Below are 14,029 nucleotides of genomic sequence, written 5' to 3' on the forward strand. Positions count from 1 at the left end.
TCTTTTTACTTTGTGATGGTTAGTGGAGTGTCTGGCTCACACTTCACTTTCAGGAATTCAGCTGTAGATCCGATCTACTTGATGACCATTGATTTATGCTCTGTTACCTTCAGTGTCAGATCAGCGGGGCTTTAACTTGCTTCAACAGTGCGCTGGAACTGGCTACAGAGCAGCGTGAGATCCAGCACATCTGTCTCTACGAGATTGGTAAGTAACTGGACTGCTAAAGTTGAAAACATGATGTTACACATGGGGCACCCCAGGTGGGCCAGCGGGATAAAGCTGCCGGGTTTGAATCTCGGCTCTGCTACTGGTAGGCTGGACGCCCTCTAGCAGGCATAATTGGCCAATGCAGCAGACAAAATTGGCTTCCAGTCTGCTGGGTGGGAAAGACCGGACTAAGGGGTGGGGTTATTAATGCTGTGTAAGGACCTTGGTTGCCCAGGGCGCCTGTGCAGAGATTGGGGTGTGGCTCTCCGTACGTGAAGCTGACCTCACATGCAAATCCACCGAAGTATTGGTGAATAAGAAAGGGATTGGTGGACTGCACATGCATCAGAGGGACTGTGTGGCAGGCATATACACCCTTCCAGCAGCGGATTGGCTACTCTAAATTGGGAGAAAAAAGATACTAATAAAAAAAACCATAAAAATGTCATGATTTAAATGTAAAACTTACAGTATACATTCTATAATGTATTTATTTGCATTTAAACATTATACTATTGTGCATCCAATCCCTAAATCATTTAAGACAAGACAAGTTTATTTCTGTATCACCTTCATACACTGTGGTTTTTCAAAGTGCTCTACAAGTTAGAAAATACAGAGAAAACGATTAAAATTAATAAAATAAAAAGAGAATATAAAACATTTGTTTATATCAATAGATTTAATGAATGAATTAATTAATTAATACACTGTAAATTAGTGTGTCACTGACGTCCCTGGATTTTAAGCTAGTCGTGCTGTTTTGGGAAGCTTGTATTTGTGTTATGATGAGGGATTTAACCCCATACACAGAAATATCTTCGTCAGACCTGATATTCTCACAGAAAATCTGTAAGACTGTCCCAGTGTTGGAGAAAAACTGCAAATACTGAAACCCTAGACTTGGTTTATAAACTGCTGATCTATCGTGTATTTTACTATTAAAAAATCCATTCTTATAACATCCCATATGTAGTGTATTTAAAAAATATTCAGAATCCTTGACTTGCACTTTATGGTGCTGATTATTTAAACTTGAAATTAATATATTGACATTTTTACTCATCAAGCTGTGATGTGGTGCCTGGTTTTCCCTGCTGCAGAGGGTTTTCTGTCCAACGGGTTCTCCTATCTTTGCACAGACCGTCTGGAGTGATGGTTGGATTCTTCATTCCCTCTCATTTACATTTATATTTTCGGCATTTTGCAGACGCTTTTATCCAAAGCGACTTAGTTATGACTGAACACAATTTTTTTTGAGCAATTGAGGATTAAGGACCTTGCTCAGGGGCCCAACAGTGGCAATTTGGTGGTGGTGGTGCTTGAACCGACAACCTTTTGATTACTAGTCCAGTATCTTAACCACTGAGCTATCACTGCCCACTCTCCTATTGCCTCAATGCCCAGTTTGGTCAGACAGCCAACTTTAGAAAGGTTCAAGGTTGTACCAAGCTTCTTCCAGTTCCAAATTACTGAGGACACTGTGAAACTGGGAACACTCAAAGCCTTAGACGTTGTTTGACACCCTTGCTCTGATTTATGCCTTGACATATTTTGATTGCAGAGTTCCATAGACAGTTGGTTGGACTTCACGGCTTGGTTTTTGTCCTGACGATGCAGTGTAAATCACGAGCCTTTACAGACCCAGGGGGGCCTTTCCAAACCTTATCCAGTCAGTTCAGGTTGTTACAGGTTTTGCTGTAATAGTTAAATTGATGATCATTTAGCACCATTACCAAGCTACGACTGATGAAAGCCTCGGTCTGGCCAGTAGCCACATACAGTGTATCACAAAAGTGAGTACACCCCTCACATTTCTGCAAATATTTCATTATGTCTTTTCATGGGACAACACTATAGACATGAAACTTGGATATAACTTAGAGTAGTCAGTGTACAACTTGTATAGCAGTGTAGATTTACTGTCTTCTGAAAATAACTCAACACACAGCCATTAATGTCTAAATAGCTGGCAACATAAGTGAGTACACCCCACAGTGAACATGTCCAAATTGTGCCCAAATGTGTCGTTGTCCCTCCCTGGTGTCATGTGTCAAGGTCCCAGGTGTAAATGGGCAGCAGGGCTGTTAAATTTGGTGTTTTGGGTACAATTCTCTCATACTGGCCACTGGATATTCAACATGGCACCTCATGGCAAAGAACTCTCTGAGGATGTGAGAAATAGAATTGTTGCTCTCCACAAAGATGGCCTGGGCTATAAGAAGATTGCTAACACCCTGAAACTGAGCTACAGCATGGTGGCCAAGGTCATACAGCGGTTTTCCAGGACAGGTTCCACTCGGAACAGGCTTCGCCAGGGTCGACCAAAGAAGTCGAGTCCACGTGTTCGGCGTCATATCCAGAGGTTGGCTTTAAAAAATAGACACATGAGTGCTGCCAGCATTGCTGCAGAGGTTGAAGACGTGGGAGGTCAGCCTGTCAGTGCTCAGACCATACGCCGCACACTGCATCAACTCGGTCTGCATGGTCGTCATCCCAGAAGGAAGCTGACGCACAAGAAAGCCCGCAAACAGTTTGCTGAAGACAAGCAGTCCAAGAACATGGATTACTGGAATGCCCTGTGGTCTGACGAGACCAAGATAAACTTGTTTGGCTCAGATGGTGTCCAGCATGTGTGGCGGTGCCCTGGTGAGAAGTACCAAGACAACTGTATCTTGCCTACAGTCAAGCATGGTGGTGGTAGCATCATGGTCTTGGGCTGCATGAGTGTTGCTGGCACTGGGGAGCTGCAGTTCATTGAGGGAAACATGAATTCCAACATGTACTGTGACATTCTGAAACAGAGCATGATCCCCTCCCTTCGAAAACTGGGCCTCATGGCAGTTTTCCAACAGGATAACGACCCCAAACACAACCTCCAAGATGACAACTGCCTTGCTGAGGAAGCTGAAGGTAAAGGTGATGGACTAAACCCAATTGAGCACCTGTGGCGCATCCTCAAGTGGAAGGTGGAGGAGTTCAAGGTGTCTAACATCCACCAGCTCCGTGATGTCATCATGGAGGAGTGGAAGAGGATTCCAGTAGCAACCTGTGCAGCTCTGGTGAATTCCATGCCCAGGAGGGTTAAGGCAGTGCTGGATAATAATGGTGGTCACACAAAATATTGACACTTTGGGCACAATTTGGACATGTTCACTGTGGGGTGTACTCACTTATGTTGCAGCTATTTAGACATTAATGGCTGTGTGTTGAGTTATTTTCAGAAGACAGTAAATCTACACTGCTATACAAGTTGTACACTGACTACTCTAAGTTATATCCAAGTTTCATGTCTATAGTGTTGTCCCATGAAAAGATATAATAAAATATTTGCAGAAATGTGAGGGGTGTACTCACTTTTGTGATACACTGTATGGATGTAAAGCCTGGACACTGAAAAATTTGACGCTTTCAGACTTTTGAGAACAAGTGCATCAGAAAACTGCTGAAAATCTTGTAGAGGAAGATAATAACCACTGAGTGAGAGTATGAGATGGCCAGAACAGAAAAGGAGCTCCTGAACAACAATTAGTCCTGCAAGTTACGTTACTTTGGATGTGTGATAAAGCTCCCACATGACAACATTCAAGGCAACGTTATGACAGGACTTGTGGAAGGCCAAGAATAGGATTAATTATATTAATTCAAACTCCGGTGGTCCGGGTCCTTTCTGTGTGGAGTTTGCATGTTCTTCCCGTGTCTGCATGGGTTTCCTCTGGGTGCTCCGGTTACCTCACACAGGCCAAAGACATTCAAGTGAGTCAATGACTATTAAAGACTTAAACTAATGAATCTTGTGTAACCAGTAACTACAGTCTGTCATGAATGTAACCAAAGTGTAAAACATGACATTACAATCCTAATAAATAATAATAATAATAATAATAGTGAGCATTAAGGGTTTGAGCCTTTTTGGGTTTGAAGTTTTAAAGGTGTGGTCTCTGTTTCAGGCTGGTGCAGTATGATCGAGCTGAGCTTCACCGATGCCTACAACGCCTTCGAGCGTCTGAGAAAGGAGTCACGCTGGTCCCAGTGCTACTACTCCTACCTTACTGGAGGTAAACACCACTCAATAAGAACGTTTTAAAAATAATAATTGTCATTTTAATTGACTGTAAGTGTTGGACGTTAGCCACGTTTACATGCAGCCTAATAATAGCATCTCAATCTGAATAGAAAACGAACAGAATAGACCAGTACGATTAAAGCCATTCTTTTTTCTTGTATTTATGTATGCAAGTCAACTTGTCTTCCGCTGCTGTGGATCCCCGATTGCGACTGCATTGCTCAATCTTAGCGGACCCTTTCTTTTACACGCCTCGCTCTGCTAACTAGGTCCCCATCTACTAAGTCCGATCATTTCCCCACCCAATTTGTGTCTGCTGCATCCAGCCGACCAGTAGCAGGGCCGAGATTCTATTCCCGCTGCACCACCCGGGTTCCGATTAAAGCCATTCTGAATATAATTTCTATCTGATTGAAGGAGGTGGGTAAACCTTTAAAACACACAGTTGTAGCCTAGTGGTTAAGGTACTGGACTAGTAATTTAAAGGTCGCTGGTTCAAGCCCCACCACTGCCAGGTTGCCACAGCTAGACCCTTGAGCAAGGCCCTTAACCCTCAATTGCTTAGACTGTATACTGTCACAGTATTGTAAGTTGATTTGGATCAAATGTCTGCTAAATGCTGAAAATCATATTTTTATCATATAACCACCTCAGTCTTTATCTATAATCAGAATGAATTCAGTCGGTTTTTCAATCACATGAATAATTGAGCTCATCAGAGCGCTGAGGATTTCTTCATGATTTGTGTGATTCAGTGTGTCAGGGAGCAGCGGGGGATCTGAACGGAGCGCGCTCTGTGTTGAAAGACGCCGCGCGGCTTTTTAAAAGGAAGCACAATCAGATCGAGCAGTTTTCCATGAGGAGGGTGAGTATAATCAAAACAATCAAGAGAAGTGTTCATCAGAGCCAGAGTGTTCATTTACAATCCCTCTCGATCTGACTCGTGTGTGTGTGTGTGTTTGGTTTTCTGTGTGTATTTGTGTGTTTGTGCATGTTTATATTGTGTGTTTATGCTTTTGTGTGTGTGTTTATATACTGTATATTATTATGTCTTGTGTGTGCATGTGTGTTTGTAAATGTTTTTTTTTTTGTGTGCCTGTGTTTGTGTGTGTTTGTAAATGTTTGTTTGTGTGTGGCTGTGTTTGTGTGTGTTTGTAAATGTTTGTTTGTGTGTGGCTGTGTTTGTGTGTGTTTGTAAATGTTTGTTTGTGTGTGGCTGTGTTTGTGTGTGTTTGTAAATGTTTGTTTGTGTGTGGCTGTGTTTGTGTGTGTTTGTAAATGTTTGTTTGTGTGTGGCTGTGTTTGTGTGTGTTTGTAAATGTTTGTTTGTGTGTGCCTGTGTTTGTGTGTGTTTGTAAATGTTTGTTTGTGTGTGCCTGTGTTTGTGTGTGTGTGCATGTGTGTTTGTAAATGTTTTTTTTGTGTGCCTGTGTTTGTGTGTTTGTAAATGTTTGTTTGTGTGTGGCTGTGTTTGTGTGTGTTTGTAAATGCTTGTTTGTGTGTGCCTGTGTTTGTGTGTGTGTGTGTGTGCATGTGTGTTTGTAAATGTTTGTTTGTGTGTGGCTGTGTTTGTGTGTGTTTGTAAATGTTTGTTTGTGTGTGGCTGTGTTTGTGTGTGTTTGTAAATGTTTGTTTGTGTGTGCCTGTGTTTGTGTGTGTGTGCATGTGTGTTTGTAAATGTTTTTTTTTGTGTGCCTGTGTTTGTGTGTGTTTGTAAATGTTTGTTTGTGTGTGGCTGTGTTTGTGTGTGTTTGTAAATGTTTGTTTGTGTGTGGCTGTGTTTGTGTGTGTTTGTAAATGTTTGTTTGTGTGTGACTGTGTTTGTGTGTGTTTGTAAATGTTTGTTTGTGTGTGGCTGTGTTTGTGTGTGTTTGTAAATGTTTGTTTGTGTGTGACTGTGTTTGTGTGTGTTTGTAAATGTTTGTTTGTGTGTGGCTGTGTTTGTGTGTGTTTGTAAATGTTTGTTTGTGTGTGCCTGTGTTTGTGTGTGTGTGCATGTGTGTTTGTAAAATTGTTTTGTGTGCCTGTGTTTGTGTGTGTGTGCATATGTGTTTGTAAATGTTTGTGTGTGCCTGTTTGTGTGTGTTTAATTGTATTTTATGTGTGTATTTGTGTGTTTATGCCTTTGTGTGTGTGTTTATGTTGTTGTGTTTTGTATGTGTGTGTTTGTATGTGCCTGTGTTATATGTTTGTTGGTGTGTGTGTGTTTGTTTGTGTATGTGTTTGTGTGTGTGTTTATATTATTTTGTTTTTGTGTGTTTGTCCCTGTGTAATTGTGTTTGTGTGTGTGTTTGTCCATGTTTGTGTTTGTGTGTGTGTGTTTATGCTTTGTTTGGGTATTTATATGCTTTTGTTTTTTTATGTCTGTTCTCATGCTTGTGCGCACATGTATTTGTGTGTGTGTCTATTCTTATTTTCTGTGTGTGTCTTGTTCATATTCTTGTGCATTTCTCTGTGTGTGTGTGTGTGTGTGTTTATATTCTTGTGTATTTGCCTGTGTGTGTGCATGTATATTTGTGTGTTTGTTTGTGTGTGTGTTTGTGTGTACACATTGTGTATTTCTGTATGTGTTTTTGTGTTTATATTCTTTTGTATTTCTGTGTGTATATACGCACACATAAGTGTCTGTGTTTCTCTGTGTGTGTGTGTGTGTGTGTGTGTGTGTGTGTGTGTGTACATGTACTATCAGGCGGAGGAGTTGAGAAAGCTCTCGTGTAATAAGGAGCGCTGTAGCATGGCGGTTATAGAGGTGCTTTACCTGTGGAAAGCTCTACAGAACTGCTCTGCCTCCAAACTACAGCTCATGATTCAAGGTACATTAAAAAATCTGTACACTGTGCCTGGCCTTAATGATCAGTTTACTAAAGCTGTAGCTTATCATGACAGAACGTCAACAATCCAACATCCCTGATCACAGCAGAGCACAAGAGTTAAGATACTTAGCTAGCTTGTGTGTGTTTGTGTGTGGTTAAATGAGTGAGTGTAATAAAAACACATGCTTATCGTATGTATTAATGTATGTTTTATTGTATGTATTAGTTTTGCAGCAAACAGAGGACTCATGTTGTGGTCTTAAACATCTCCTGCTGGGTGCGGTGTACAAGTGTCTGGGTGACAACACACACGCAGTGCAGGTAAACAACCACAGAATACACGAGTACAGGAAATAGCACCATGTCATGCATTTATACTTTAGTTTTACTGTAGTGCACAGACAAACATCACTGAATAAAATACGCTGTGTTATTAATGATCCATCACATGCTCTTCATGTTGCTTTTATTATTATCTCTTGGCCTTTGGTACTGTTATCCAGGATGTCTTATATCAGTGCTGTCAGACTATTAAATAAGCACTTATAATAATTTCTTGGACATTAGGATAGTTTTGGAGATATACACTGACGAGGCATAACATTATGAGCACTGACAGGTGAAGTGAATATTATTATTATTATTATCTCTTCATCACGGCACCTGTTAGTGGGGAGGATATATTAGGCAGCGAGTGAACATTTTATCCTCAAAGTTGATGTTAGAAGCAGGAAAAATGGACGAGCGTGAGGATTTTAGCCAGTTTGACGAGGGCCAGATTGAGATGGCTAGACGACCGGGTCAGAGCATCTCCAAAACTGCAGCTCTTGTGGGGTGTGTCCTGGTCTGCAGTGGTCAGTAAGGAAGGAACAGTGGTAAACCGACGACAGGGTCATGGGCGACCAAGGCTCACTGATGCACGTGAAGAGTGAAGGCTGGCCCGTGTGGTCCGATCCAACAGACGAGCTACTGTAGCTCAAACTGCTGAAGAAGTTAATGCAGGTTCTGATAGGAAGGTGTCAGACTTGACGGGTCAGGGCTGTTTTAGCAGCAAAAGGGGGACCAACACAATTTAGGAATGTGGTCATAATGTTCTGCCTGATCGGTGTAGGTGCTGTTAATGTTTAGGTTGATCTGTTGTTTATTAGTTTTTGTGATGTCTGTCCAGCGTGAATTGTTCCTCTGGGATAAATGAAGTGGATATAATTTAATCCAAAATCAATCCCAAAGCTTTAAACGTTGGTCGATAGCGATTGTTCTAAGGCCTTTTCCTGGACTCCATGTTCATGGTTTAGGTTTTGAGGTTTTGGGGAGGAATAGTGTGTGAACTGTGTGACTGAACGCTGTTTTTTTGTCTGCAGTGCTTTCAGTTGGCTGTACAAGATGAGGAAGGACGGGTAACTAATTCCTACGTGCAGCCGTACGCCCTGTATGAGCTGGGATGTGTTCTGCTGGAAAATCCTGAGGCAAGTGTGTGTGTGTGTGTGTGTGTGTGTGCATATACATTGCACTGAAAATTTGTTAAATCAATCTATATATATTTAAGCAATAGAACACTCGAGGTCGTGTGTTATCGCGAATAACATCACGGCTGTGATTTGGTCGCAGGCACGAGCCGAAGGCGAGTACGGTAGATCATCACAGCCGTGATGTTATTCGCGATAACACACGACCTCGAGTGTTCTATTGCTTTTATACAACAGTTTTTACAAAATAAAGAAAGAAAATAAATCAAAGAAGCCCTGAATTTCATAATAAATATGCTTTAATATTGACGATACCTTCCGCCAAAAAGTAGTTCCACAACCAATATAAAGTTTAACTCTACAAAGCAGAACATCCCAAGTTGCAAAAACTCATTTCAGGGAGGTAAGAACAACAAGAAGAAAAAGGCAAAAACCTCCGAAGGGAAAAAAAGAAATAAAAAACCTCTCGCACACACCAAAGGATTATGGGTGATAACAGAACTTCTAGGAGCTGCTAACTGGGCTATTAAGCTAACTGTTCGCGTTACAAACACATTCATGTTCCCTACATAGTGCACTAGATTGTATATCAGATCACGGATATATGTTTCCTACATAGTGCACTAGATAGTGAATTAGACAATTGGTTATGTTCCCTACACAGTGCGCTAGATTGTGTATCAGATAACGGATTTAAAACGCGATCGGGAATAAGGTCTGTGTCGCCTGCGTGCGCGTTTGTGTGCATGAAGCTTGTCGTTAATGGCAACGCATCAGTGGAGTAATACAGGTGTGGTGTGAAAAGGCCGTGCTGTTAGAACGCTTCTCAACCAATCAGATTGTAAGGTCGGAACTAACTGTTGTATAAATATACTGTATATATATGTGTGTGTGTGGGTTTGAGTGTGTTTATGTATACATCTGTGTGTGTGTTTGATAAATGCTCTTCACATGTTAACAGTAGGCTGGACTAATTATCAGTCTGGCTCTAAATTGGACACCCTTGTGAAACAACCTAGCTATTGGGAGTGTCAGTGTGCTCTCGATACAGGTCCCAAGCCCAGATAGAAGGTCAGGAAGTACCTGTACCTAGGCTTGGGACCTGTATCGAGAGCACACTGACAAGTGCACCTTTCAAGGGCTTGGCTGTTTAGCCCCAGACGTTAGCCAATCATGAACCAACAGTGGCAACTTAACAATGGTGGGGCTAGAACCGGTACCTTCTGACTCCCCCACCCCCTTAAAAAAATGATAATTTTTTTAGTTATTAGTTTGCACTAGTTAATAGTATTATTAAATAGTAAAAAGTAAATATCTCATTTAGTCAATAAATATTCTGCTTTTTTTTTAAATCAGACTGCAGCCAAGGGAAGATCTTTGCTACTTCAAGCCAAGGTAAACACACATACAACATATACTTTTTAAATACCTCTACAATTACTGACTGTAGCCTATCTGTTTCTCTACATGCTTTGTTAGCCCCCTTTCACCCTGTTCTTCAATGGTCAGGACCCCCACAGGACCACCACAGAGCAGGTATTATTTAGGTGGTGGATGATTCTCAGCACTGCAGTGACACTGACATGGTGGTGGTGTGTTAGTGTGTGTTGTGCTGGTATGAGTGGATCAGACACAGCAGTGCTGCTGGAGCTTTTAAATATTGTGTCCACTCACTGTCCACTCTATTAGACACTCCCACCTAGTTGGTCCACCTTGTAGATGTTTTAGTTGGTCATCTTTTAAACCCTGTTCAGTGGTCACAGGATCATGCATACTGGGCGCTGTTGGCTGGATATTTTTGGTTGGTGGACTATTCTCAGTCCAGCAGTGACAGTGAGGTGTTTAAAATCTCCAGCAGCGCTGCTGTGTCTGATCCACTCATACCAGCACAACACACACTAACACACCACCACCATGTCAGTGTCACTGCAGTGCTGAGAATGATCCACCACCTAAATAATACCTGCTCTGTGGTGGTCCTGTGAGGGTCCTGACCATTGAAAAAATGGTTGTCTTTATCTATACATTTTAAGATATACCATCTATAAATTTTTAATAATGCCATCACTTTGACACAAATAAAAGGTTCTGACTAATTTAACTATTTACATTTAACTATGAAACTAAATTGTACTTTTTATTTTGAAAATAAATCATACATTTTGTTCTTTTATTATTATGTTTTACTACCGCTTTATCCTGGTCAGGGTCACGTTGAGTCCGGTTACCCAGGAATCACTGTGCACAATACTTTAACACACCCCGGACAGGACGCCAATCCATCGGAGGATTTCGGCTTTGTCCCTCTCAGACAAATGTTTGTATGTAGACGCCTGACAGGCTGGTAGCGCTGATGGGGGATAAGAAATCCTAAACCCCAGTTCTAGTGGTCTAGTATAATTCACCACAGTGCCACCAGAGAGCCACATTAGAAATATAAATTATAAAAATAAAATCATTGCCTCTTTGCTCTTTATTAAAAAGAAAATAAGTTATTGTTTTATGTGTTTAAATAAGCATAATTATATACCTTGTCTAAGCACCTTGTATGTTTACACCTTTTCCCCTCCCCCATCCCATCTTCCCTATTGTTTTTGCACTGTTGTCTTTTGTATGTCTGCACTGGAGATGTAGCCTGACAGTGTGTCGTTATACTGTACAACCCTGTATTGTATAATGACAATAAAGTTGAATTGAATTGAATACATTCTTGAACAAAAAATTGTTCAAGTTGCTTAAGCAGCAACAGGGATTTTTGGCGTCATCTTCTGGATAAGTATGGAATTGCACACAATTTTGCTTTATTCGACATTATTTTTGGCAGTAACCTCCTAAATCTGTTAACCCTTTGATGCACAACCTGGGTCAAAAGTGACCCAACTGAGTTTTGATTTTCTATATCTTTGCAATAAATTAATTTCGTCATTCAAGCTTCCATGAATTCCTCAATTAACTTGTTTTTGATCATCACAAATCCTTATTTCAATTTTATATTTTTTACTTTTTTAATAAAAATCATTTTTGTATCACTACCCTTCTAATGAACAACATGGGTCAAAAATGACCCTTATGTATTTACTATGGAATTTGACAGAAACTACTGACATTTGTAAGTGTTTGTAGTCAAAAACATATTTACTGATCTTTTGAAAGACAACCAAAGATTAGGCTCTTGAATCTTGAATATGTCCAATACTATTTGCTTGCTAGCTGTTTACATATTCTAGTATAGATAGCTTTTATTAGCTAAGACAACAAATACATGAATAACTGACAAATGTGCATATGAAAATATTCTTGAATGGATGAATATGGGTCATTTTCCACCCATGTTGTGCATTAGAAGGGGTTTGCTTAGCTTGTGCATCAAAGGGTTAACCACTTTAATTTTATGATCACAGAAAACAAAAGTCATTGATCCAGATGTTTAGTCTCATATTAAATTACTGATAGATCAGTCGGACTGATTTCTGCCTTCTGGCTTGTTTTGCAGGACGATTTCTCAGCGTACGACTTTGAGAACCGGCTTCACGTGCGGATCCACACAGCATTAGCTTCACTCAAAGCTGTCGTCTCATAATAACCACAGATCTGTATGATCCAGCACAATATAGGAGCCTCTGATAGGGGTGAAATATGTCTGGATCATGTGGTAGGAATAACACAACCTCACACTTTAATGTTTATGATTAAAGATTTATACTAGAGCACTGACTGAACCAAAGCACAATTTGTATGTTTATTTTAAGACAGGCACTGATATACAGTCAGTTTTTATTTTATTAGGTTCTCTATTGAATTGGGAACTTGTTCTTTATGACCTCTGGTGGATAATATAGGATCTTCTCTGTTACTCTGAGCTCTTCAGTCACACAGTCCTTGTGAACTGAAGCGAGCTGATTTGCAAAGTCCTCTTCGAAAAAGCTCAGTTTAAGGGCCGTTGTTTTTAGTATGGCTTGTAAAATTTAGAATGACTGATTGTTTACTTGGCTCTGATGTCTTTGCAACAACATTTAAGCTATTTATTACAGTATGTGTCCAAAAATATCTGGGGACACTTGCTTGACGCATTAGCCATCATGGTAGACTGTATGAATTTTGATGATGACCATGAGCTTGTGGATTGTCTCATTTAGAGTGACGTATATATGATCTGTTCAGCTTCTCACAATACTTTGAAGTATATCTGTGGGAATTTGTGCCCATTCAGTCAAAAGAGCATTTGTATATCTGGGCACTGATGTTGATCAAGAAAGACTCCAATTGGGGCTGAGGTCAGGGCTCTGTGCAGGACACTGGAGTTTCTTTAAATCGAGCTTTTCTTCATGTCTTTTTAGAGATGCTTTGTGCACAGTGGTACAGCCATGCTGGCCCTTTTTAGAAAAGGGCCTTCCCTAAACTGTTAATAGAATATTCTTTCTATAATTGATTTATTACACCTGTTAGCAGCTGTTGTGGCTGAAACACAAATTCAGTAATTAGAAGGTGTGTCGCAATACTTTTGTTTATATAGTGTATGTAAAATATATTACATTTATTTATTTATTTAATTAACGTCAGGGTGGCACAGTGGCTCGGTGGGTAGCACTGTCGCCTCACGCAAGAAGGTCCTGGGTTCGATCCCCAGGCAGGGCGGTCCGGGTCCTTTCTGTGTGGAGTTTGCATGTTCTCCCCGTGTCTGCGTGGGTTTCCTCCGGGAGCTCCGGTTTCCTCCCACAGTCCAAAACCATGCAGTCAGGGTAATTGAAAACACTGAATTGCCCCATAGGTGAATGGGTGTGTGTATGTGTGTGTGTGTGTCTGCCCTGCGATGGACTGGCGTCCGTCCAGGGTGTTACTGTGTGCCTTTCGCCCATTGACAAGCTGGGATAGGCTTCAGCACCTGTGAGTGAGTGAGTATTTAATGTTGGAGACTGTTCCAGCATGACTGTGTTTATGCTGGAGGTCCATGAAGACATGGATGGAGTCCTGACCTCAGCCCCACTGAACGTCTCTGGAATGAACCGGAACATCAGCTGAGACTTTCTCTCGACCAACATCAGCGTCCAGCCATACAAACACTATCATCTTTAGACTGAATGGGCACAAATTACCACAGTCATACTTCAAAGTTTTGTAAGAAGCCTGTTCAGAAGAGGTCACTCAAATTTAATACCAGTTGTTTTTGAAATGGGACGTCCAACAAGCTCATGGTCAGGTGTCCAAAGACTTTTGGCCATATAGTGTATTTAAAATGAGTGAGACACTTTAGCAGCCAGGGTCTCAGCAGGTCCAGTTCCACCCTGAAAGCACTGGGCGTAAGGCAGGAACACCCTGAACAGGGCGCCAATCCATCATAGATTCAAGATACAATAGGAAAACCCTGTCTGTTGAAGCAACTTGGCTTTAGCTCTAAAGTTCACTTAATAGTTAAAGGGCTTCGTCCATTATCTCTCCTCCTCCACCTTACATAGCAGCTCATGTCTGTGTAGATG

General features: G+C 41.0%; 1 protein-coding gene across 1 annotated transcript in view; it reads left to right on the forward strand.

Moving 5' to 3' along the window:
* Positions 1–12,265, forward strand: part of LOC134312458 (tetratricopeptide repeat protein 39C-like) — a 28,945-nt gene extending 16,680 nt beyond the window's left edge. The window contains exons 7-14 of the mRNA XM_062994420.1: positions 114–207; positions 4,161–4,268; positions 5,032–5,141; positions 6,966–7,089; positions 7,316–7,410; positions 8,451–8,555; positions 9,912–9,950; positions 12,049–12,265. Coding sequence (XP_062850490.1) covers positions 114–207; positions 4,161–4,268; positions 5,032–5,141; positions 6,966–7,089; positions 7,316–7,410; positions 8,451–8,555; positions 9,912–9,950; positions 12,049–12,135 — 762 coding nt within the window. The 3' untranslated portion in view covers positions 12,136–12,265. The remainder of the gene's footprint in view (positions 1–113; positions 208–4,160; positions 4,269–5,031; positions 5,142–6,965; positions 7,090–7,315; positions 7,411–8,450; positions 8,556–9,911; positions 9,951–12,048) is intronic.
* The last annotated feature ends 1,764 nt before the right edge of the window (positions 12,266–14,029 follow it).

Source organism: Trichomycterus rosablanca, chromosome 4 (assembly GCF_030014385.1).
Source record: "Trichomycterus rosablanca isolate fTriRos1 chromosome 4, fTriRos1.hap1, whole genome shotgun sequence".
NCBI lineage: Eukaryota > Metazoa > Chordata > Actinopteri > Siluriformes > Trichomycteridae > Trichomycterus > Trichomycterus rosablanca.